At 61.3% G+C, this 21965-nt stretch overlaps 1 protein-coding gene across 13 annotated transcripts in view; it reads right to left on the reverse strand.

Annotated features, from left to right (window-relative positions):
• The window catches only part of ITSN1 (intersectin 1), a 174598-nt gene that overhangs the window by 32045 nt on the left and 120588 nt on the right, over window positions 1-21965 (reverse strand). For 3 of the 13 annotated variants that reach the window (XM_080655315.1, XM_080655312.1, XM_080655308.1), the window contains 7 exons: window positions 21508-21713; window positions 20747-20829; window positions 16643-16809; window positions 13806-13851; window positions 12079-12200; window positions 9850-9967; window positions 8089-8280 (listed from right to left, as the gene is read on the reverse strand). In XM_080655315.1, the coding sequence (XP_080511441.1) occupies window positions 8089-8280; window positions 9850-9967; window positions 12079-12200; window positions 13806-13851; window positions 16643-16809; window positions 20747-20829; window positions 21508-21713 (934 nt within the window). Of the gene's footprint in view, window positions 1-6341; window positions 7788-8088; window positions 8281-9849; window positions 9968-12078; window positions 12201-13805; window positions 13852-16399; window positions 16609-16642; window positions 16810-20746; window positions 20830-21507; window positions 21714-21965 lie in introns of those variants that run through there. The other 10 variants (XM_080655318.1, XM_080655317.1, XM_080655309.1 and 7 more) reach the window with 7 other exon arrangements.

Genomic DNA, 21965 nt, shown 5'->3' on the forward strand with positions numbered 1-21965 from the left:
GTGGTCCAGGCGGGGGGGGGGGCAAGTCCCCTGTGGGGTCTCTCACTGGAGCCCCCGGGTGGCCCCTCACTCCGCACGCTGACCCCTTTGGGACACAGGGCCAGCTGAGCCAGGACCGTCTCTGGGGAGATAGAACCACACCCCAAACCCGTCCCGGCCAGCGCGGCTCTAAGGGTGGAACGCTCGCTGCCTGTTCGGGGGGGGGGGAGGGTGTCTTTAAGTGGTGCCTTCCCACCCAAAGGCTTGTGCAGGGGCCTCGGCCACCGCGGGGGGGGGGGCAGACTGACCACGGGGAGGCACCCCTCCCCCGTCCACGGCACAGCCTCGTGGGAAGGAAGGAGCCTGTGGGACGAGGGTGCAACCAGGACTGTCCACCCCAGGACTGTCCACCCCAGGACCGTCCACCCCAGGACCGTCCACACACTGTCCGCCCCAGGACTGTCCACCCCAGGACCGTCCGCCCCAGGACTGTCCACACACTGTCCGCCCCAGGACTGTCCACACACTGTCCGCCCCAGGACTGTCCACACACTGTCCACCCCAGGACCGTCCACCCCAGGACTGTCCACCCCAGGACCGTCCACCCCAGGACTGTCCACACACTGTCCACTCCAGGACCATCCACCCCAGGACTGTCCACCCCAGAACTGTCCACACACTGTCCACTCCAGGACCGTCCACCCCAGGACTGTCCACCCCAGAACTGTCCACACACTGTCCACCCCAGGACTGTCCACCCCAGGACTGTCCACCCCAGGACTGTCCACACACTGTCCACCCAAGGACTGTCCACCCCAGGACTGTCCACCCCAGAACTGTCCACTCCAGGACCGTCCACCCCAGGACTGTCCACCCCAGAACTGTCCACACACTGTCCACTCCAGGACCGTCCACCCCAGGACTGTCCACCCCAGGACTGTCCACACACTGCCCACCCCAGGACTGTTCACACACTGCCCACCCCAGGACTGCCCACCCCAGGACTGCCCACCCCAGGACTGCCCACCGCACTGTCCACACACTGCCCACCCCAGGACTGTCCACACACTGCCCACCCCAGGACTGCCCACCCCAGGACTGCCCACCGCACTGCTCACACCCCCGGAGCCGCTGCGGCCTCGCCTGTGCCGGTGGGGAGCTGGGCGCGTGTCCTAAGCGGCCGCCCGGAGGCTGGGCCCCCGGTGCTCCCTGTGCTGCTGCGCGGGTGGCAGTGGGGTGGCCTGGCCCCAGGGGCCCGGTCTCAGGGCGAGGAGAGCCTCCGGAGCCTGTGCACCCCTGGGCTCAGGTGTATGTGACGCGCACCCAGGACTTGAACCCCGGCTGTCCGGCGTCAGTGGGGCTGCCTGGCGGCAGAGGGGGGGATGGGCACACGAAGGGGGAGACACAGGGCACTTCCAGCCGGGCCACCCGCGGCTTCAGCTGGACACAGGGCCCTGGGACAGACGGGGGTCTGCTGGCTCAGACCTGAAGGGGCGGGGCTGGGTGGTGGGGTCCCGGGACCCCAACCCACGCACCACCTCCCACCTCCCGCGGGGCGTGCAGGTGCACGGGGCCCTGGGGGACCGGCTCTGGGCTGAGTCACGGTCTCCAGCGGAGAACAGGCTCCACGCCCCGCGGCCTGCTCCCCCTGTGCCCTCCCAGCGGGCCGGGTGCCGCCGTGGGGACCGGGGAGAAAAGCGCACCTTCCCACGCGGGGCCCGGGGGGCCCAAGGGGGCGGGCCCGTGGAACCCCGGGCAGCGGAAGCCTGGACTTGAGGCCCATGGCAGTGACCCGAAAGTTGGCCGTTGCTGGAGACCAGCTCCCAAGGGGCCCCGCGCCCCTCCCCTGCCCCACGCCTGCCCCACGGCACCCCCACCTGCGGTGCGTTCTGGCGCGCGGACACCGGAAAGGTTTAGGGGTGACAGCAGCCCTGCTGGTGGCCGGGCCCCACTCGGAAAGGAAGGCGGGGTGGGCAGGCTCCCTGAGGAAGGACAGCTGGGCACAGGGGTGCAGGTGAGGGGGGCTGGGGCGGGCCCTGGACCAGCCAGGAGATCCCGGTCTCCCCCGGGCCCGGGGCTGGTGACTTGAAGCCGAACAGGTGGCTTTGAGGACGGTGCGCAGAGGTCAGAGGGCGTCCCTGCGGGAGGGGCCAGGAGCCCGTCCACCCTCAGGCCTTTGCACTGCTGCTCCTCGGGCTTAGAACCCCCTCCCCCGTGACCTCTGCCTGCCGACCCCCCGCAGTCAGCCCTCCCGGCCACGTCTCCAGAGCGGCCTTCCCAGCCCCCAGCCGCCCAGCCCTGACCTCGGCCACGCCCTGACCCTTGGTCCCGCTGTCCAGTCTCCTCCACCAGCAGCTGCAGGGACCAGGCTGCCTGTGCCCCGCCCCGGCCCCCACAGCTCAGGAGCGCACTGAGCGGCCCCCATTTCTCAGCCGCCCTCCCTGTCCAGGGACAGGGGCTGGTTGCTGGGGACATGTGGGCAGGCGGGGCCCCTGGTCTCCCGGGGGACGCCCAAGCCTTTGGCACAGTGTGGGGACCGGGGGAGGGGGGTAGGAGGGGAAGGGGGTGGGGGTCCTGCTGGAGGCACATCGTTGGGGGCTGTTGCTGAGGATACAGGTCCTGGGGCCTCCCATGGCCTCAGCACTCCAAGGTGACGCCCAGAGAGGGGGGCCCCCTGGCTTGCCGCTCTGCTGGGCAGACGGGGGGCTCGCTCTGCGGGAGGCCCGGCAAACAGAGCAGAGGCCTCCAAGGCACAAGGCTCGGATGCTGAGGGGCCTGTGGGTGTCACGGCGGGCAGGAGGGGCGTGTGGGTGCCCACGGCGGGCAGGAGGGGCATGTGGGCAGGAGGGGCGTGTGGGGTGCCCACGGTGGGCAGGAGGGGCATGTGGGCAGGAGGGGCATGTGGGGTGCCCACGGCGGGCAGGAGCGGCCTGTGGGTGCCCACGGTGGGCAGGAGGGGCCTGTGGGGTGCCCACGGTGGGCAGGAGCGGCCTGTGGGGTGCCCACGGCGGGCAGGAGCGGCCTGTGGATGCCCACGGCGGGCAGGAGGGGCGTGTGGGTGCCCACGGCGGGCAGGAGCGGCCTGTGGGGTGCCCACGGCGGGCAGGAGCGGCCTGTGGATGCCCACGGCGGGCAGGAGCGGCCTGTGGATGCCCACGGCGGGCAGAAGCGGCCTGTGGATGCCCACGGCGGGCAGGAGCGGCCTGTGGATGCCCACGGCGGGCAGGAGGGGCCTGTGGGTGCCCACGGCGGGCAGGAGGGGCCTGTGGGTGCCCACGGCGGGCAGGAGCGGCCTGTGGATGCCCACGGCGGGCAGGAGGGGCCTGTGGGTGCCCACGGCGGGCAGGAGGGGCCTGTGGGTGCCCACGGCGGGCAGGAGGGGCCTGTGGGGCGCCCACGGCGGGCAGGAGGGGCCTGTGGGGCGCCCACGGCGGGCAGGAGCGGCCTGTGGGGTGCCCACGGCGGGCAGGAGCGGCCTGTGGATGCCCACGGCGGGCAGGAGCGGCCTGTGGGGCGCCCACGGCGGGCAGGAGCGGCCTGTGGGGTGCCCACGGCGGGCAGGAGGGGCCTCCATTGTGAGCTGCTGGGGGGCTGCTTGGGGGAGGCTGTGGGGCAGACCCCTAGACACAGGCCTGGCTGCTTTAAAAACAAAAACGTGAGCCTGGCCTGTGTGGCTCAGTGGTTGAAGGACGACCTGTGACCCAGGTCAGGGCACAGGCCCGGGTCGCGCGCTGGATCCCCAGTGGGACGTGCAGGAGGCAGCTGACCAATGACTCTCTCATCCTTGATGTTTCTCGCTCTCCCCCTCTCCCTTCCTCTCTGAAATCAATAAAAAATATATAAAAACACACACAGCGAGCCTGGTGCATTTGGAGCTGCGCAGCCGGTCGGCTGGAGCGGACAGAGGCCACGGCCCACGGGGGGAGCAGACCTGCCGTCAGCGCGCCCGGAAGCTTGGAGCCTGGCACACCCCTCGGCAGCTCTCCCGTGGCCGCGGGTCTGGCTGAGGCCGGGCGGGAGGCGGGGTGCGCACCCCAGGCTCCGCCCTTCCCTGGGGCTCCCCCTGCAGGGGCCATCACCTCTCCCCCCAAAGCAGACAGGCTGAGCTACCTGCCCGCCGCCACAGAGGAAGAGGTGGCACTGCCCCCCCAAGGGTCCTGGGGGCAGTGCCCACCCTGTCGCCCCCGGCGGCTGCCCTTCCCGGGAATGAATGTGAAGTTGCTCTGGGCACACTTCCCTGGCAGAGGCGGGGATGGGCAGAGAAGCCGTGGCTATGGCACCGTGCTCTCAGGTGGCCGAGCGGGCGTCCCGCAGGCCTGTGTCTCTGGGACATCCGCCCGCTGTCGCTGTCGGGGTGAGGCCTGGAGGTTGGGGCCTGGCTTTGTCCTGAGTTTGTGCATTGAAGAGGCACAGGAGGTGCTGGGGTCCTTCCCAACAGTCCCAAACTGCCCGCCAGCCCAGCAGCCAGGGAGCCCCACCAGGAGGGAGTCCCCGAGGGAGGGGAGGAGGGATCCCCACCAGGGAGGGACCCCCACAAGGGCTGCAGCGCTGGTCCTGTGGATGGGCTGCCGAGAGGCCCCAGCACAGCCCAACAACGTGGAGGAGGTCTGGCGGGGAGTGGGGGGCCGCCTGAGAACCTCACTGGCTCCCAGACCCTCCGAGTTCTCAGCTCCAAGGCGCAGGGCCGGTGCCCCTCTTCCCCAAGGCCTCAACTCACCCTTTAATCGGGGGGGCACCCCACACCCACCCCTGCTTTCCTGTGGGCGGGGCCTGGAGGGGGGTGACGGGCAGAGGGGAGGGGCAGCAGGGGCTTGGGGTTGTGCAGCGCCCCTGCCACCTGGTCTAGGAGGAGCGACACCCAGGAGTCCGTCCAACTTTAAGAGCCACAGGGAGAGGGGCTTCCTCTCAGGCTCGCGACATCCCAGCTTGCGCGGCCGGAAGTGGAGGGCACTGTGCCTCTGCCCCTCCGGGGACATTTATCTCCCTGGTGCGCCCGGCCCCCCAGCACCCAGGGCCGCCGCCACCTGCAGGTCACCGCCCGCCTGCCTCTCCGCCCTCAGCCTGTGGACGTAAACACGGCGGCTTCACAAGCTGCCGACAGGATTTATTGCTGGTTCTCATTTTTCACAAACTGGACACTGGGGGCATCTGGGGCTGGCGTTTTGTGGAGAGGACTGTCCTGAGCACTGGGGGAGCGGGGGTTGGCTGCACCCCGGCAGACGCCTGCAGCTCACCGTCCGGTCAGAGGCCTGGGCTACAGTGGACACTCGCCAGTGGATGCCATGAGGCAAGAGCGGTTTCCTGGGGAACCCGGGTCAGTGTCCCGAGCCTGAGGAAGGCCCACGGGCGACCTCCCGAGAGGGTGTATGGGGAGGGGCCCGGATCTTAGGGAGCACGGCCTTCCCGACACCTGCATCCCTTCCTGCCCAGCCCGGGGCTGGAGGCGCCCCGGGCTCATGCGGGGGGCGGCGGTAGGGGCTGGGGCTGGGCCTACAGCGTGCTCCCCAGGAGGGGGACGGAGACCGGGCTCGCTGCCCGCCCTGGGCCCTTGCAGGACACCTCCACCCAGAAGCGCCACTCCGCGCCCCTTCCCGGCCTCCCTGGGATCCTGCTTCTCCTCAGGGCTCAGCTTCGGGCCACCTCCTCCTGGAAGGTTCTGTGTCACCCTGACACCGCCCCCGCCCCCCCCCCATGGCCGCTCCTTGCTGCCTAGCCCCCCGATTCTCCTAAGGACTCGGCTCCTTATCTCCCCCACACACTGACCCCAGAACCCCAGTGGGGCACCCACACCTGTGGATCCCCCAAATGTTTGCTGTTCCGAAGGAAATCGCGTTCCCCGCGCGGCGGGGGGGACCCGCAGGCGGGGCTCGTGAGCGCTCAGGTGCACGGGCACTGTCACAGCTCCGTGCGTGCAGGGTGTGCTTCCGCCCAGGCGACGAGTGTGCGAGGCGGGACGACGGTGACCGGTGTGGGAGGGGCGAGCGTGCCATCTTTACCACGTACTTTCTGGATGTTAACAGGCCCTTATTATGATCCATCTTGGGGAGACATGTTTTGGACCCCGAGTCCACTCACACACCGTCAATGGAGCAATAACGTAGCTCCAGCCCCATGAGCTAGTGAACCGCTGGCTGGGAGGTGGTTCCGTCCAAGGCCAGGACCGGGAGGGGCCGCAGTTTGCATATGGGCCAGGGAGGGCGCGTACAGGAGAGGGGAGGCCGTTGGAGGACGCGGGGGGGGGGGGGTGTGAAGTCTGTGCTTCAGGGCACAGGCCTCACCCACACGTGGGCACAGCCACCTGCTGGCCGTCTGTGTGGCTCCGTCACACCGCCAGGTCCCAGCAAGAACACAGAGACATCGTTCAGCTTTTATAGGAAGAATTTAATTATCTATCCACGTGACTATTCCAAAGTTGGGTTACAGTTGTTAGAGCCGCAGGCTTGTATATTTATATATTTTACATTCGTATCCATGAAAATACTGAAGCGCAGGGGAGCGCGGACAAGGGTCCCCGCAGCCACGCGAGCGAGGGAGGGCTCTACGCAGCCAGCACAGCCTCCAAGGGAGAGACATACAAACAGGTCACTACGGGTTAAAGTCACGGTTAGAACAGCTAGATTGTGCTTGAGGCTCCCCGCCCGTGCTGCGGGCTGTCGGCCACGGGCGCTGTGGAGAGCTTCCCACTAATGTTTAGAGACACACAGGGCTTCAGCTACGACACCTACACAGACAGGGGCGTGCGCCCGTCCCACACGCTGCGGAGATCCACCGTCTGGTTAAAAATGTAAACATCGGAAATTGCAGGGAGACATCTATACATTCTTTCTTGTCAAGAAAATGACTTGTTCAAAATACGTCATTCCATGAAAAGTAACTGGAAGCAAACGCCATGTAACAGACACGAGGAGATTGTGTATATGCTGTTGCTCATGACAACCTCGATGGCATTGTCTACGGACGTATGGTATGAAAACACGCCAAGTTTAAAACCCAAAACGGAAAACACCAACTCAACCCGGTGAGTCTGAGACCGAACAGAAACCCAGGTGCTTCTCGGGGCTGCAAGGTAATTGAACCAAGGCCATCGGACGAGCGCATCGGACACGGCGGTGGCGTTAGCCCTGGGGGGAACCCCTCCTACGTACAGGGTGTCGTTACATGCTCACAAGGTACATCTGAAACACACAGACAGCACAACACTGCGCTTCAATCGCTGGTTCTACGCGTCTCTGAGACAGACACACGGACGCCCTCTGCGCTTCTACCGCAGGGCCCCCGCCCCGTGGGGCTGGTCACACAGGGCCCCCCGCCCCGTGGGGCTGCTCGCACTGGGCGGGTCTCAGATTCACGGACGCCTGGAACGTTTTTAACAGCGCATGCAGCGTTCCCCGATAGTGGGTCTTTTTGCAAAACCAAAATAGCAGAGGAGTAATTTCTTTATTTACTTTATTAAAAGGCTAAAATATGTATTTAAAAATAATTTTAAAACGATTGAAAGCACCTGTGCAAAGGTGGGGGCAGTCAATGTGAGTCGCTAGGAAAGCCACAAAAGGACCCACTACCCGTGTGTGTAATTTTTGCTTCTATCTCTGCGAGTAGTAACTCCACGTTGCCATCACGTGCAACTAAGGTCAAATGAGGTAAACTGCTCTGCAGTGAGTTCTTCTACTCAGAAGGCAGTAGGTGATCATGCTGGAAGTCGCATGATCAAGGCTGCATCTCCCATCATCCCTCTGGGCAGTGATATGGGATAGTGGGTCTCTTTGAGGACTTTCAAGCCTGAGGGGGGGATGGACAACATATGATTCCTAGAAAAAGGAGGAAAACAACACATAAGCAAAACAAAACAATGAGCAAAATTCAAGCTGGGAAAATGAGTCAGGCATGTCAACAGCATGGTGCCAGAATGACTTAAAAAAAGGCGAGGGGGCGGGAGGGACGGGACATGCTACAGAAGGAATGGAAAATAAAAAACAACCCCACAAGGGAAGGTCTGCGCTACAGAAGGTCTTCAGAGAGACTGCGGAGGAGCGGGGCCTCGGCAGAATCAGAGCAATGCCGCACGCGTGACCGAGAGGCGCGAGAGGAGGGGCCGGGCCCCGCACTTACATTGCTGGCTCGGGTCCGTGTCGGTGGTCAGCTTCACGTAGTTGGAGGGGAAGAGCCCCACGTGCCCGCCGAGCTCGCCTTTCCACCAGTCGGGGTCCTCCTTGCTGAGGACGTTGATGATCTGGCCCTTGCTGAAGGCCAGCTCGTCGTCGTTCTGCGCCGTGTAGTCGTACATCCCGATCACCTGGCACACTGCGGGGAGGGCGGGCGGTGAGCGCTCGGCACGGGCTGGTCTGCCCTGTCCCCACAGGATGGGCTTGGTACGGCGCGAGCGACAGAGGCGGACCAGGGACTCAAAACCAAGACAGCGGCCCAAGGTCACCCTGACGCCTGCGTGCTGAGAACGTCTTCCTCTGTCCGTGCTTACTTGCCAGGAGCAGACTCAGTGACAACGGGGTGCGTGCGTGGCCAGGTCCCTGAGCAGTGGGACCCTTCGGGTGTGGCCTGGGAGCCGGCCACGGGCCCGGCGCGGCCGGGGCTTTCCCGGAAGCGGGGCTCTCTGCGGGCTGTGTGTGGCTAAGGTGGAAGGTAATGATCATCTGACCTCCAAAAACTGCAAAGCTTAGTGAAAAAATCTAGTGTTTTAGCCTCTGTACCTTTGCACCTCAAAATTCTGTCTGAAAGAGAAATGTCCGCACTCTACCTCATTCCCTAGAGTCGTGGTCGGCAAACTGTGGCTCGCGAGCCACATGCGGCTCTTTGGCCCCTGGAGTGTGGCTCTTCCACAAAATACCACGGCCTGGGCGAGTCTATTTTGAAGAAGTGGCGTTAGAAGAAGTTTAAGTTTAAAAAATTTGGCTCTGAAAAGAAATTTCAATCGTTGTGCTGTTGGTATTTGGCTCTGTGGACTGATGAGTTTGCCGACCACTGCCCTAGAGGATAAACTGCTGTCACTGCTGGCGTGTGGACTTCAGGGAAGTGTGCAGGGTTGGGCTGGAGCCCAGCTGACCTTTGGTAACCAACTCGCCTGTCGGTTAAGGTTTTCAGACTCTCCAGCCAGTTCCATTGCGCCAGCAAATTAGTTCTAAGCTTTCAACCCACTCGATGCAGGGGACTCGGCCAGGCCTCCGCGGGGGACCAGCTGGCACCGCACCCCTCCGCCCACAGAGCCGCAGCCGGGAGGCCCAGCTGGGGCCGGAGTCGGTCACCGCACCTGCCAACCCTGACTGCTGGCCCAGGCTGCCCCGCTCCCATCGCCGTCCACCGGTCACACGGCACACCTAGCCACGGTGCCGGGACGGAGCCTGCCTCTCCCACCCCGGGGCTCAGAGCCCAACGCACATGCCCAGCTCCAATGCCGCTGAGCACCGAACCTGATCTCTTCCACCCGCAAACAGCCGGCCGCCCAGCGGCGGAGCCCTGTCCCCGGGTCCTCTTGGGGAGCCAAGCCACCCCCGCTCCCCGCCCACAGGAAAGGTCACAGGGAGCGATTCAGTGTCAGTGACAGCACCCTACCGCCAGCAGGCCTGGCCTCCAGCTCCGGCTCCCCTCGTCGCCGTCCCAGCCATTTATATTGACAATCCGGTCCGTCCCTCACCCCCGTCAAACCTGCTTAAACAGCCGAGGGCCAAGGGCACGCGTGGCGTTAAGGCCACAGCCTTCACCCGCAAGGGCTCTGCCTGGCGCGCGGTCCTTCGGGAAAACAGACTCCGCGTCGCATCGCAGGACAGGGAGCCCCTCCGCTGATGGAACCGCGCCGGCTCGGGGGCCGCGGGGGGAGGCGGCGGGACGGGGGTCTGCAGCGGGCGGGAAAGTGCTCACCTGCAGGGAGGGCCGCGGGCTTGGGCGGCTCCGTGGGCGTGACTTTGCTTGTCCCAGGGCTTAAAAGCTTTACGTAATTTGCAGGGAACCAGCCTATCTGGCGCTTTTTCCCACGAGCCTGAAAAAAAAAAAAAGGCATCAAAATGGGTGAAAGGTTCAGGTTCTTTCATGACATATTTGCTCCGTAACGGAGCTCCGTACAGGCCACGCGGAGCTGAAAGGCGAGCGGCGCACAGTGGGACCCACGGGGCCACATTGCAAACCAAAGACCCTGGAGTGAGTCCGGCTGCGGCAGCGAGCCACCGGTCAGCGGGCCGAGGCACCTGCAGGGCGGCCCGTGGGGGCCACAGTTCAGAGTGCAGCCGCGCGTGCGCGCAGAACACTGCCCACGTGCCCCCGCTCTCGGCTGCTGACATCCGGTGATGCAAGACTGGCTGAGGCCTGGTTAGAGCTCGGCCCGACACACAGGATGCAGGTTCGATCTCCGGTCCGGGCACAGGCCCGAGTCAACCAACGAGAGCGTAAGTAAGCGCGTGGAACAACAAATCCATGTTTCTCTCTCCCCCCTCTCCCTCCCTTCCTCTCCCTCCAAAATCAATAAACTTAAAAAAAAGAGTAAAAACAGAAAGGTTATGGCTAATGTCAAAGTGATCTGCGGGTTTTAGGAATACTAACAGCGCAGTTTGTTGAGTGCTCTCCATGAGCGAGGCCTGTGCCAGGCACAGCTATACACGTATGTGCACCGTCCACAGGACGGTGGTGACGCAGGAAAGTGAGCGGCAGTCCCTCGGTCCAGCTGGTGGCGAGCCAGCTTCCCACGCACGTCTGCACTCTTAGTGGAGAACAGGCAACAGCAGGCACAAGGCCCACGCACACACAGACAGCGGTCTAAACCGGACACTGTTCTCAGAAACCAGCAGCCCTCGCCCTGGCTGGTGTGGCTCAGTGGATAGAGTGTCGGCCTGCGGACTGAAAGGCCCCAGGTTCGATTCCGGCCAAGGGCACATGCCTAGGTTGTAGGCTCAGTCTCCAGTGGGGGGCGTGCAGGAGGCAGCCAATCAATGATTCTCTCTCATCATTGATGTTTCGATCTCTCCCTCCCTCTCCCTTCCTCTCTGAAATCAATAAAAATATATTTAAAAAGGAAAAAACCAGCGGCCACATGGTACATGGCCAGCCTCTCCTTCACGTGGATCTAATTCAGCACAAGATCCGGGCACCGAGTGCTCACAGGCGTGTGGCCCAGAAGGACTCAGAGTCAAGGCAGGAGCCAGGGCTCACAGTCCTGACTAGTCCATGAAAGGAGGAGGCCAGTCAGGGGCTGGGGCAAGTGCTGCATTCACCCGCAACAGGCCAAAACCACTCACGCGTGCACACTCACACATACACGCACACACACGCGTGCACACTCACACACATGCATGTGCGCACACACACATACACGCGCACACCGAGAAACACACATACACGCACACTCACACATGCACGCACACACACGTGCACTCACACATACACACGCGCATGCACACACATACACACGCACACACATACACTCACACATACATACACACGCACACATACACACACGTACAAGCACGCAGACACACATACACGCACAGAGACACACATGCACAGAGACACACATACATGCACAGAGACACACATACATGCACACATACACACACAGAGAGACATGCACACGCACACACATACACGCACACACACGCACACACACACACGCACACACACACACGCACACACACATACACGCACACACACGCACACACACACACGCACACACACACACGCACACACACACACACAGGAACTAAAACTCCCACGCGGCGGAGGTGGCTTTGGACACACAGAACCCACTACTGGACCTTACAGCCCGATGACGAGCTCCGCCTCGGACAGGCAGGGCCCTGGGCGACTGCAGGGGACCCTTGTCACTAACTCTCTGGCCCAGCTCTCACCCGCTGAGTCACCCGCTGAGTCACCCGCTGAGTCACCCGCTGAGTCACCAGCTGAGTCAGGGACCCAAACCATCCGTACATCTCCAGGAGAATCCTGCTGCGGGCTGGCCGAAGCTCGGGTACCAAACGGATTCCGACAACACGGCGCGTCCCCCGCTACCCAAACGCAGGATGACTCTGTGACGAAACGGCGTCCTTTGTGACTGCGTCGTCCCACCTGGACAGGAGTCCACACCACAGGACAGGCACCCACCTGCAGCTCTCCTTCCCACCATCCGCCGGGGTTCTTTTTTCGGATCAGAATCAGCTGGCCCGGGGCCAGGGTGAGCTGCTCAGGACCCGTGGCCGTGTAGGAGGCAATGACCTGGGCTATTTCTGGAAAACAAGATCAACAGGGCGCACGGTCAGTCAGGAGGACATTGAGAAGGCACAGCACCCCGGCTCACGGGCCCACGCCATCCAAGCCAACTGCGGGCTGTCTTCCCCCGAGGGAAGGCGCCCCCATCGCCCAGCCCAGGCCGACGTGGAAGTGCAGCGGCCAGGCCCCAGCCTGCCGAGGACCCGGTCACCTCAGAGCTTCCCAGCTTCCTTCCACAAGCTGCCCCCCAATTCCAGCACTTTCTGCCCTAGCCCCTCCCCAACAGCTGGGCCTCCTCTGTCCCAGGTGCCCTCTGCCCGCGACAGGGACACGGGGAAGCGCGGCGGAAGGGAGGCCTGGCTCCTGGGAACCCGCTGGCCCGCTCTGCCCAGTTCCCTGCGCTTAGACCCGCCCCCGCCCGCAGGCCGTTTCGGGGTTCACATGGAGAGTGACCCTGAACAGCGGCAGGAACCGTGTCAATGCAAGTTTGCTGCTTTTTGTTTTGAGTTAAAGGATGAACCTGGAGTAACGGTGGGAAGTTTACGCAAAAACAACTCAGCACAGACAATGGAAACAGTCCTTTTCCTGACTGAGCCCCCGGGGACAATCCCGGCAGCACGGGGCTCTGGGAGGCACGGCCGCGGGGCAGGTGGGCGCAGGGCAAGATCCTTCTCTGCCGCATCGCATCCGCATCCGCAGGGACTGCTTCCTGAACTAGAAGCCACACGGGCGCACTGCTCTCCCCTGCGCACGCGCCCTCCCCATCCTCATCGGGGAGGGAGGGAGGGAGGGAGGGAGGGAGTCAAGGCAGAGAGAGAAGAGGTGAGGCCACCCGAGACAGTACGTGCCCCTCCTCTAAGGCACACAAGCACCCCGAGGCCCGAGCACCCCGAGGCCCGAGCACCCCGAGGCCCGAGCACCCCGAGGATGGGTCCGGACCAGCCCGGCCAGTGACCTATTGGCCTCCGGGGTCCTGCGCCTCCCAGGCCTGTGGCCAGCAGCCGCCACGGGCCCTGCGCAGGGACAACTCAGAAGCAGACCGTCCCCTTAAGCGGAGACCCGAGCCTGACTGACACCCCACACAGCCTGAACCCCCCTCTCCTTGCAGGGGAGGCCCTCGCTGAGCACCCACAGGGACACCCCCGGCACAGGGCCCTTCAGCCTGTAACCTCCTCAGGCTGAAGGCGGGAGGACGTGCACACAGCCACATGCTTCCGCACCTGCTCCCTCCCCGCTTCCACGTTTACATGAACCGACACTGAGGCGCAGGGAGGAGCACCTGCGCTGGGACCTGCCCTGACACCCGTGTCCCTGGCTGAGCCACCACTACGGCCGGCGTCCTGAGCCCAGCAAGGGGGACCCGCAGCTCACAGCTGCTCCCCCCCGCCCCCCGCCTGCAGCACTCCTGCCTCGCGCCCCGCGGGCACAGCTGTGGGGTCCCCGGCCCCGCGAGCGGAGCCACAGCCCATCTCACAGCCAGTCCGGGACGAGGCTCCCGGGAGGGGGGCGGTCCAGCCTCTCCCGGGAGGGCCTGCCCTGTGGGCTTCCGGCCCCAGAACCAGAACCAGAACCTGGGCGCGGCGGCAGCACGCACGCACTGGAAAGGAAGCGGGGGGACTTACCAGGCTTTTTTCCTAAACTCCCTGTTTTCCCAGCAGTTCCAGAGCCCTTAAAACAGAGCAGAAGGTCTCATTTGCATGCTGCAGAGTTTTGGTCATGCAACTTAAAAACGATTAACGGTGACACAGACCCGCTGAGCCCCTGGAACCCCGCCCCCCCCTTCATCCCGGGACACAGCGGCGCTGGGTCTCCTGACGGGGAGGAGAGGGGAAACGTGGGGCAGAGGACGCCCCCCAAACACGCAGCCTTGACTCTCTTCTCGGAGAAGAGAGCGGGGCAGGTGGCCCGCAGGCCCCAGGGGCTCGGACCCCGGGGGCGGCACAGGCACCTCTGTCCCCCCCACGTCTAACAGGTGCCACGCGAGGCCCACGTCCTACACACGATCTCATGCTTCCTGTTCACATGGTCAGTTCTGAAATACTTCACACTTAAAGGACATAGACATCCGTGAGCCCAACGCCCAGATTTAAGACATGGAAATATGAATATTTGCTACATTCCCTTTAGAGTTTTCTTTAAAAAATAAAAGAACTACAGTGGCACGTCAGACACCCCTTTCCCCACCCCATCCTCCTCTGCCCCGAAACCTTTCACCGCTTCAACTCTCCTTTCTCTCTCAGCCGGACGCATAACCCACACGAGCAGAACCTGTTTCCAACTATGAAGCGTCCCGGGCGCCGGGTGAATTCCTTCTGGACGCTCATGGCGTTTCCAACCAGCACAGCTGCCACGGAGCCCTGGGCGGCCGCACCAGCCGGCCACACGGCCGTCCCCACCCTGCGCCTTATCCCGAGCCTCTGCCTGCCTCCCTGTCCTCACAGCAGCTTACACACTCCAGTGAGCACGCCCGGCTCAGCACGCTTCCGGAGGCACCGGGAGTGGGAACATTAACTTATCTACAAGGGACACAGCGTGCCCAGCCCTGTACTTGGGTTATTGAAGTTTAACAGCCGTTTTCCAGGCGAAGGTGGAGCTAAGGGTTTACTCCGATGATGCTTTCTGTCCTAACGGAGACAGACGTGCCAGCCTCCCCTGCTGTGTACAGGCTGCGCACCCGAGGGAAGGACTGGGAGTGAGAGCAGTGGAAATGCCTTCCAGGACAGGCTTGTAGCTAACCCCCCCCACCACCACCACCCGGACTTCCCGTGGAGGGGCAGCGCCACTGGCCACGCCCACAGGGGGCTGAGGGGCTCCAAGGTGCGCCCTGCTCCCTGTCCAGGCTCTGCCCTGCACCCCTGCGGCCCTTCGCAGCTGGGAGGCCCCAGGAGAGAAGCACCGCCCACAGCCACAGGCGGTCCTGGAACCCGAGGCCGAGTCCCCTGTAACTTGGGAGGCTGGCCCCTTACATGCTGAACTACGTCCAAGGAGGGCGGATGAGCTGGCTTGGTAGATTTTTTAAGTATGAAATCATGGAGCTAAATGTCCCAAATCTTTGGCACTGCTAGCTCTTCCAAAACTGATAATTTAAGACTGTGGTTAAGAAGCACCTTACAACTTATCTTTCCTTTAAAAAATGTCAGTGTATTTTTTTTACTGAGTGGCTTCAGGTGGTGTTCTATAGAAAACTGTACTTTATTCAAATATAAGTAATGGCTTTTGTTTTAACTAATCCAAAAGGTGCGGTCACTTTAAAAGTTGTGCACGGTAACAGAAAGCGAGTTTCATGTTTAGGGCCCTCAACCCCCGCCCCCCCCCCCCCCCCCATATCATCTGCGTGACTCTGGGGACCCAGGGGCCGCTGGGCTGTCCACAGGGAGGGGCTTCCTTCCCCCTGTGGGTTCTCAGACCACAGCTGGGGACACAGAAGCAAGAGCGTCATGAAGACACCCCCCCCCCCCCCAGGAGAACAGCAGGAAGCGGTTCCTGGGCCCGAGGGGAGGGAGGCTGGGGCGGAGGCTGCAGTGATCACCAGGCCCAGCCTCACTCCCAGGGCAGCCGCACTGTGGAGGCTGGGGCCCCCTCTTCCCCCCCACCCCACCCCCACCCCCAGCTTCAAAGGGCACAGAGAGCTGTGTCCACGCTGATCGCTGGGGAGGGGGCTCTCTGGGTGCTGACAGGCCCCGCCCTGCGTAGGCGCAGGAAGTCCGAGGAGAGGGCGAGCTGACGGCCGGCCCTTGCTGGTCTGTGTCTGAGCAATGCTGTCCATTGCATGGATACCCTGCAGCCCTTACACAATGTGAAACTGGCCCCCACGCGGTGGGCTCCCACACCCGGCGAGCCCCCCCGCCCCCCGCCCCCCGCTTCATTAAACTCATACCATCTCAAGACCAGTGTATGCCACTGAGCTTTTAGAGCTTTTAGAGCCCCATTTAACAAGGGGCCAGTTCCCATTTACAGCAGCATTACAATGAACTCGGACCCTCAGCAGCAGAGATAGATACTAAGGCCGAAGTATGACGATCTCGGGGATCCTGTATCTTCCGACTGTGTCGGCAAAGATGTAAGGCTCAGCAACTCTCTCCTGCCGGTCTTCCGGGGCAGCGGCCAAACGTTGCCGGGTCCCTCTTGGGGGCCCCCAAATCAGCGGGCGTGAAGACCCGATGAAGAACGTTACTGAGGCCTACACCAGTCACACGCAGGAATGGGGACCCACACTGACCCTGTGACCGCGGCTGCGGGCGCCGGGCAGCAGCTCCGTCAGCCTGGGGCGTCCTCCGCTGGTGGGAAGCCAACGCTTACCGGGCAGCACCAAGTGACAAGTTCAAAGTGACAGGTCACACTGTCTCGGCTGCCACACTGCAGAACTTAGCCAAACCCAGCCAGTGCTCCACCGGCAAAGGTCCGCGCCTCCCTGCGGAGAGAAGGCTGCACAGAGGGAGGAAACGGTTAAGGGGTTTACCTCTGCATCTTTAAGCCTCACATAGTTAGAAGGGAAGACTCCGGACTTGTCGCCCACTGTTCCTGTCCACCAGTCACCATCTTTCTTGGTAACCAAAATCACATCCCCTTGCTGAAAGGTTAAATCGCCTTGCTCAGCGCTCTCGTAAGTGTACATGGCAATAAACTCTGGTGGAGAGAAACATTGAGACACGGAGAGAGCTTGTTGTTGACAGAAGTCCCAGACAGCTTTGCAAAAGAAAGGTCATGAACAAGGAGGTTAGAAGAGGCCATTCAAGAGAAAGGCTAGTCACAGACACAACACAGAGTTCTGAGGCACCCCTGGCTACAAGCCTCAGCTGCACAGGAAATTCAGTCCCTGCGGGGACAGAACTCCGGCCCGAGCGTGCGCTACAATGTAGCATCGTGGCTTCTTCCAAAGTGGAAACACTGCTGCATTTTCTCGGACAGTTACTGAGCACTCAGACTGCAGGCTCCTGTCTGTGTCTCAGCTTTGAGGGGACTGAGTCACAATTCTAGTAAACTTTTAGGTACAGTAGTATGTCCTTCATGCAAATCAAGTAAGGCACGCTTTTCATTAGTCGATGCCCAAATGAAAATTTTTGACCTACCGTGCCATACACACAAATGGCAGGAAGCTGTCAGAACACCGAGTAAAAAACATACATTATCTCGTTAAAAATGGGCATCTACTTGTCATTCAAGTGCAGACACGGGTAGAATGGGTTCCCCACGAGGAAGCCCAGTCCGGCAGCTTTAAGAAGGACGTCCTTTCCCACCAGCACAGTCCTCTTCGGGTTTCTCTGCTCTGACCGTCCCTTTCCATTCTGCTCAGTTGCTTGTGCCTTGGCTCAGGCGTGGCCACCTAAGACAGGTCCTTGGCAAGCAGTGCTTTCCCCAGTGGTGACAAAAGCAGTGTGTAGCCAACCCCAGAAATACTCAAGCCTTTTTTAACAAATTGAAGAGAAAAATCAGTTTCTTACACTTCATTATTCATGTAATTTATCTTAAGAATAAGAGCTGCCGAAACCGGTTTGGCTCAGTAGATAGAGCGTCGACCTGCGGACTGAAGGGTCCCAGGTTCGATTCCGGTCAAGGGCACATAACTTGGTTGCAGGCACATCCCCAGTGGGAGGTGTGCAGGAGGCAGCTGATCGATGTTTCTCTCTCATCGATGTTTCTAGCTCTCTCTCCCTCTCCCTTCCTCTCTGTAAAAATCAATAAAATATATTTAAAAAAAAAAAAGAATAAGAGCTAACGTTCTCTACTGTCTTGAGTGGGAAGGGAGTGTATGCAGAGACAATTCTCCTTTTTAATTATAAACAGCTTAGCAGCCACGTCACAGTCTACGAAGGATCACCAGGCACAAATTCTAGACGCTACACTAAATACAGGGCAAAAAATGGTTTCTACCTTCGCCCCATTTATCCTAAGCATTTATATACTTTTAATCAATAAAAAAAATCACACTGTACCCCACAAGTTCGCTTTTACGATGGACCCTGCGTGGTCCTTGCTGGAACTTCGGATGACGCCTCCGTTGCCGAGCCTGGCACGAACCAGCAGGCGGGGAACCGGCGTGAGGGGCCTCGCAGGAGGCGCTGGTGGACCTCAAGCATCACAGACAGAGCCCCAGCGCTCCTGTGGCTGCTCCGCCTCCGGGCTCTGGCCGCGGGCCCACGCAGACCCGAGGCCCCCGAATGTGCCGGGAGAGCAGAGGGCGCCCCTTCTTTAGCCTTTGGTGCTGGCAGCGCCACCTCCATCGTTCAGACTGGAGAAATGGTCCCACCCGAGGAAGCCAAGGTTGGCAGTTTTAACGGGACGGGCTTTTCCCGTTAGCACAGTCCTCTTCGGTCTCTGTTCCGACCGTCCCTTTCCATTCTGCTCTGTTCCTGTGCCTGAGCTCATGTGTGGCCTCCTAAGACAGGGTAACCACCACGTCCTGCTGCCCCAGCACGGGGAGAGGGCAAGCAGTGCTTCCCCAGGGACCCTGCACTTAAAGGGCACTTTCTCAAAAACGGAGCCCCATGTTGATCTAACTCTCAAAACGCCTGAGAAACTTCAGCGGCACTTCCTCGGCCGTGCAGCGGGCGTAGGATCTGGAGGTGGTGGCAGGACGTGGCTGCCCTCGCCCGCCACATGCAGGGACCTGCGGGGACGTGAGGCCGACACACAGTGGCACCCACCCGAGACCCTTCTGGCCGTTGACCCCGGGGTGCTGGCTGTTCCCAGGCCACTATTTTAAGACCTGCCCACACGGGCAGTCTCATCTGGCTGGTGGTCCATCTTAAGTTTGACGATGTTGAATGCAGCCCATTCATATTTGTAAAGAGCTTGTCTCGGAATCTCAGGAGCCAACGTCCTCCCACCCGGGATGCCAGCACTTCCCTAGCGGTACATCTTTCTAATATGCAAATCAGCTCGGGCGGCTGGAACGAATGGCACCCCGCGTGCGGATGCGTGGGGCTCGTCGGTGACGTGCTCACTGAGGCCTCTGGGCATGTTCACCCGCAGCTGCGGGCGCTCCGGCAATAACCGGGAGGCAGCCAGAGGGGCCGAAGCAGCAGACGTCACTGACCTTTCTCCTGAGTCCCTCACACAGGTGATCGCACAGCCTGTCAGTCTAACGCCCGCTGCCCAGTGAGGAAGGAGCCCCAGACCTACATTACAAGGTCACTAGGGGGAGGGCGCTCTGGGGACACTCAGCTGGCATCACACCCTGAACTTGGGGAGTGTGAGAGCTTTGTGCCTCTTCTCCTAACGTGGAGAAAGAAATCATCAGGATGATAGGCTTGGATACAGAGAACTATGCTGCCAAAACCGGTGTGGCTCAGTGGATAGAGCGTCAGCCTGTGGACCGAATGGTCCCAGGTTTGATTCCGGTCAAGGGCATGTACCTTGGTTGTGGGCACGTCCCCAGCAGGGAGTGTGCAGGAGGCAGCTGATCGATGTTTCTAACTCTCTGTCCCTCTCCCTTCCACTCTGTAAAAAATCAATAAAATATATTTTTTTTTTAAAAAAAGAGAACTATGCTAATGATTGTTTTGGTGGTAACAGCAAAAAAAAAAGGGACCGGCTGTGTTTGGTGACGATGAGCGTCGATGACCACACCTGTACTTTTAAAGAAACAGGCCTCTAAAACGCCTCCTGTAAAAGGACCTGGGTTACTGTGAGCCTGAAGTATCATTAAACCTTAATCCTTGCTGTCTCCATGGAAACCGTTGCTTCAATAATTCTGTTTTTCACAAGCCAAGGCTTCCCAGGAATGCAACCATCTCCTGATGGCACACAAGCTGCGTAAGACGTTCTAGCCTCGGATAATGCACTCAAGGGGCCCGGGAGGTTACTATGCAGTTGGGTAACGCTGGGTGGCCGCCATCGCTGCTCAGACGCGGCCACGAGAGGCCGGCTAACGCGGCAGCACCGACACTCAGGGCCTCAGCAGCGGCTGTGAGCGGGGAAGAGGCCTGAGGCTTCCCGCTGGAGCCTGAGGAAGGCAGATTTCGTTCACTTTAAACCCACGTCATGTACGGCACAGCATCCTCAGGGTTATGGCATGAAGCAAAGACCAGGAAATAAAGCCATCGGTTGTTATGTGATAAAATGCAAAATGAAATTTTAGGCCTAAACAATCTGGTGTGGTTGCTTCCATGGAACCTAGAAACTGAACCTCGGTTCCATCTGGGACAGTACAGGTGACGCTGGTGTCGCCGGGACAGTGTGACGGTTTAACCTCCCGTCCAGGTCCCGAACAGCCATGTCTACACTCAGCTGCCAATGTGCTCAGAAACCTGACCCTCCGGGGCTCTGATGGGCTCGTTCAGAAGCCAAAGGGCTCTCACAAACAGGAGGAGAAAATGCAGGTTTTCTGGTCAATGTATCTGACAGCACTTGGAAAGCCTCCATAACGAGCTCTGACTCTGCAAAGAGCCGCACTTACCTCAGAGGCTAATCTACTGACCACAATGCATGCCGTCTATTGGGAAGGGAGGCCAGGCTGGCCCCGCACACGCACACCGCACACCGCACACCGCACACCGGCTGCAGGAGCTCCCAGCCGCCCCGCCCCGCCCCCTACAGGGCACAGTGAGACGCGGGCTCTCACCTTCTCCCGAGAGGGCCGGCTTGGCCGCCGGGGAAGCCACTCGCTTCAGAGGCGCAGGACTGTCTGAGGAGCCAGAATCCGTGCTGCAAGAGGGGAGGGGAGAGAGTTTTCATTTTTATCTTCAGAGGAAATAGTACAAAAGACCCTGATTTTTCTTTTCTAAAACCGTTTAATGTTAAACGCTGCGCACAATCTACAGCTGAAACAGATGCACTTCGCTAAGACACACAGGGCGCTCGGGCCCCGATGCCACGCTCACACTCGTTTCTCAGCCCGTGGCTGTGCGGGACACGCAGCCAGCGTGCGGGTCTGCTTCAGGGCCTGACCGACAGACGCTCAGCGGTACGTTTGCTATTTTCCCTCCCACAAACTCGGCTGGTGTGGAACACCCATGTGGCTGCGATGATTAGACAGCCACGTTGCTGAGGAACCTGGCCATCAGGCTCCCGGTGGAAAAGACACTCTCCCCCAGGCAGCTCCCGAGGGCTCCGGTGCGAGTCTGAGGGCTACGCCTCTCCCACGCTCAGGCGCTATCGCCGCAAGTCTGTAAGGACGGCACCCCCGGACAGAGAGTTAATGGGGCACCAGACTCCCAGGCTTCCCCCGGGGCAGGACATGAGCACGTATCTCTGCGAGGCCGCCCTCAAGGTCACACGGCCCCAACTTCCACGGTGAAAAGACGCGGAGGAATGGAACTACGCCAACAGTGACCCCAAGGCTCCCCCCGTTTCACCGCGCAGACGCACGTGACACAGAACTACCTGGTCGCTCTCCTGGTGGGCCCCGAAACGAGTTTCACGTAGGACTTGGGGAACCAGCCCTTCTGGCCTTGCACCTCGCCGAACCACCACATGTCCTGCTGCTCCAGCACGGTGATGACGTCGTGCTTGTTGAAGTTCAGGTGGTTGTCCTTCTTGGCTCTCCAGGGGTACAGGGCTTGTGCCTGCAGCCCCTCCACCTTCTCGCCCTGTGGGGACGACACAGGGGCCCTCGTCACGGCGGGGTCCGCTGTCTCCAGGGAGCACGCTGGGCGCACGCGGGCCGCTGCCGACAGCGGGGTTACAGGCACCCCCGTTTCTCAGGAACCGTTTGTTTTCCCAGGTGGGAAAGCTGCCGGCCGGTCCCGAAGCCGCTGCCTGGCGTGGAGAACTGTCCGCTTAACCGCTGCCGCCTGGCCCGGGCCCCCACATCCCGGTTCTGTGTTCACGCTCGCGTTGCC

Source organism: Plecotus auritus (genome assembly GCF_963455305.1).
Source record: "Plecotus auritus genome assembly, chromosome: 2".
Lineage (NCBI taxonomy): Eukaryota > Metazoa > Chordata > Mammalia > Chiroptera > Vespertilionidae > Plecotus > Plecotus auritus.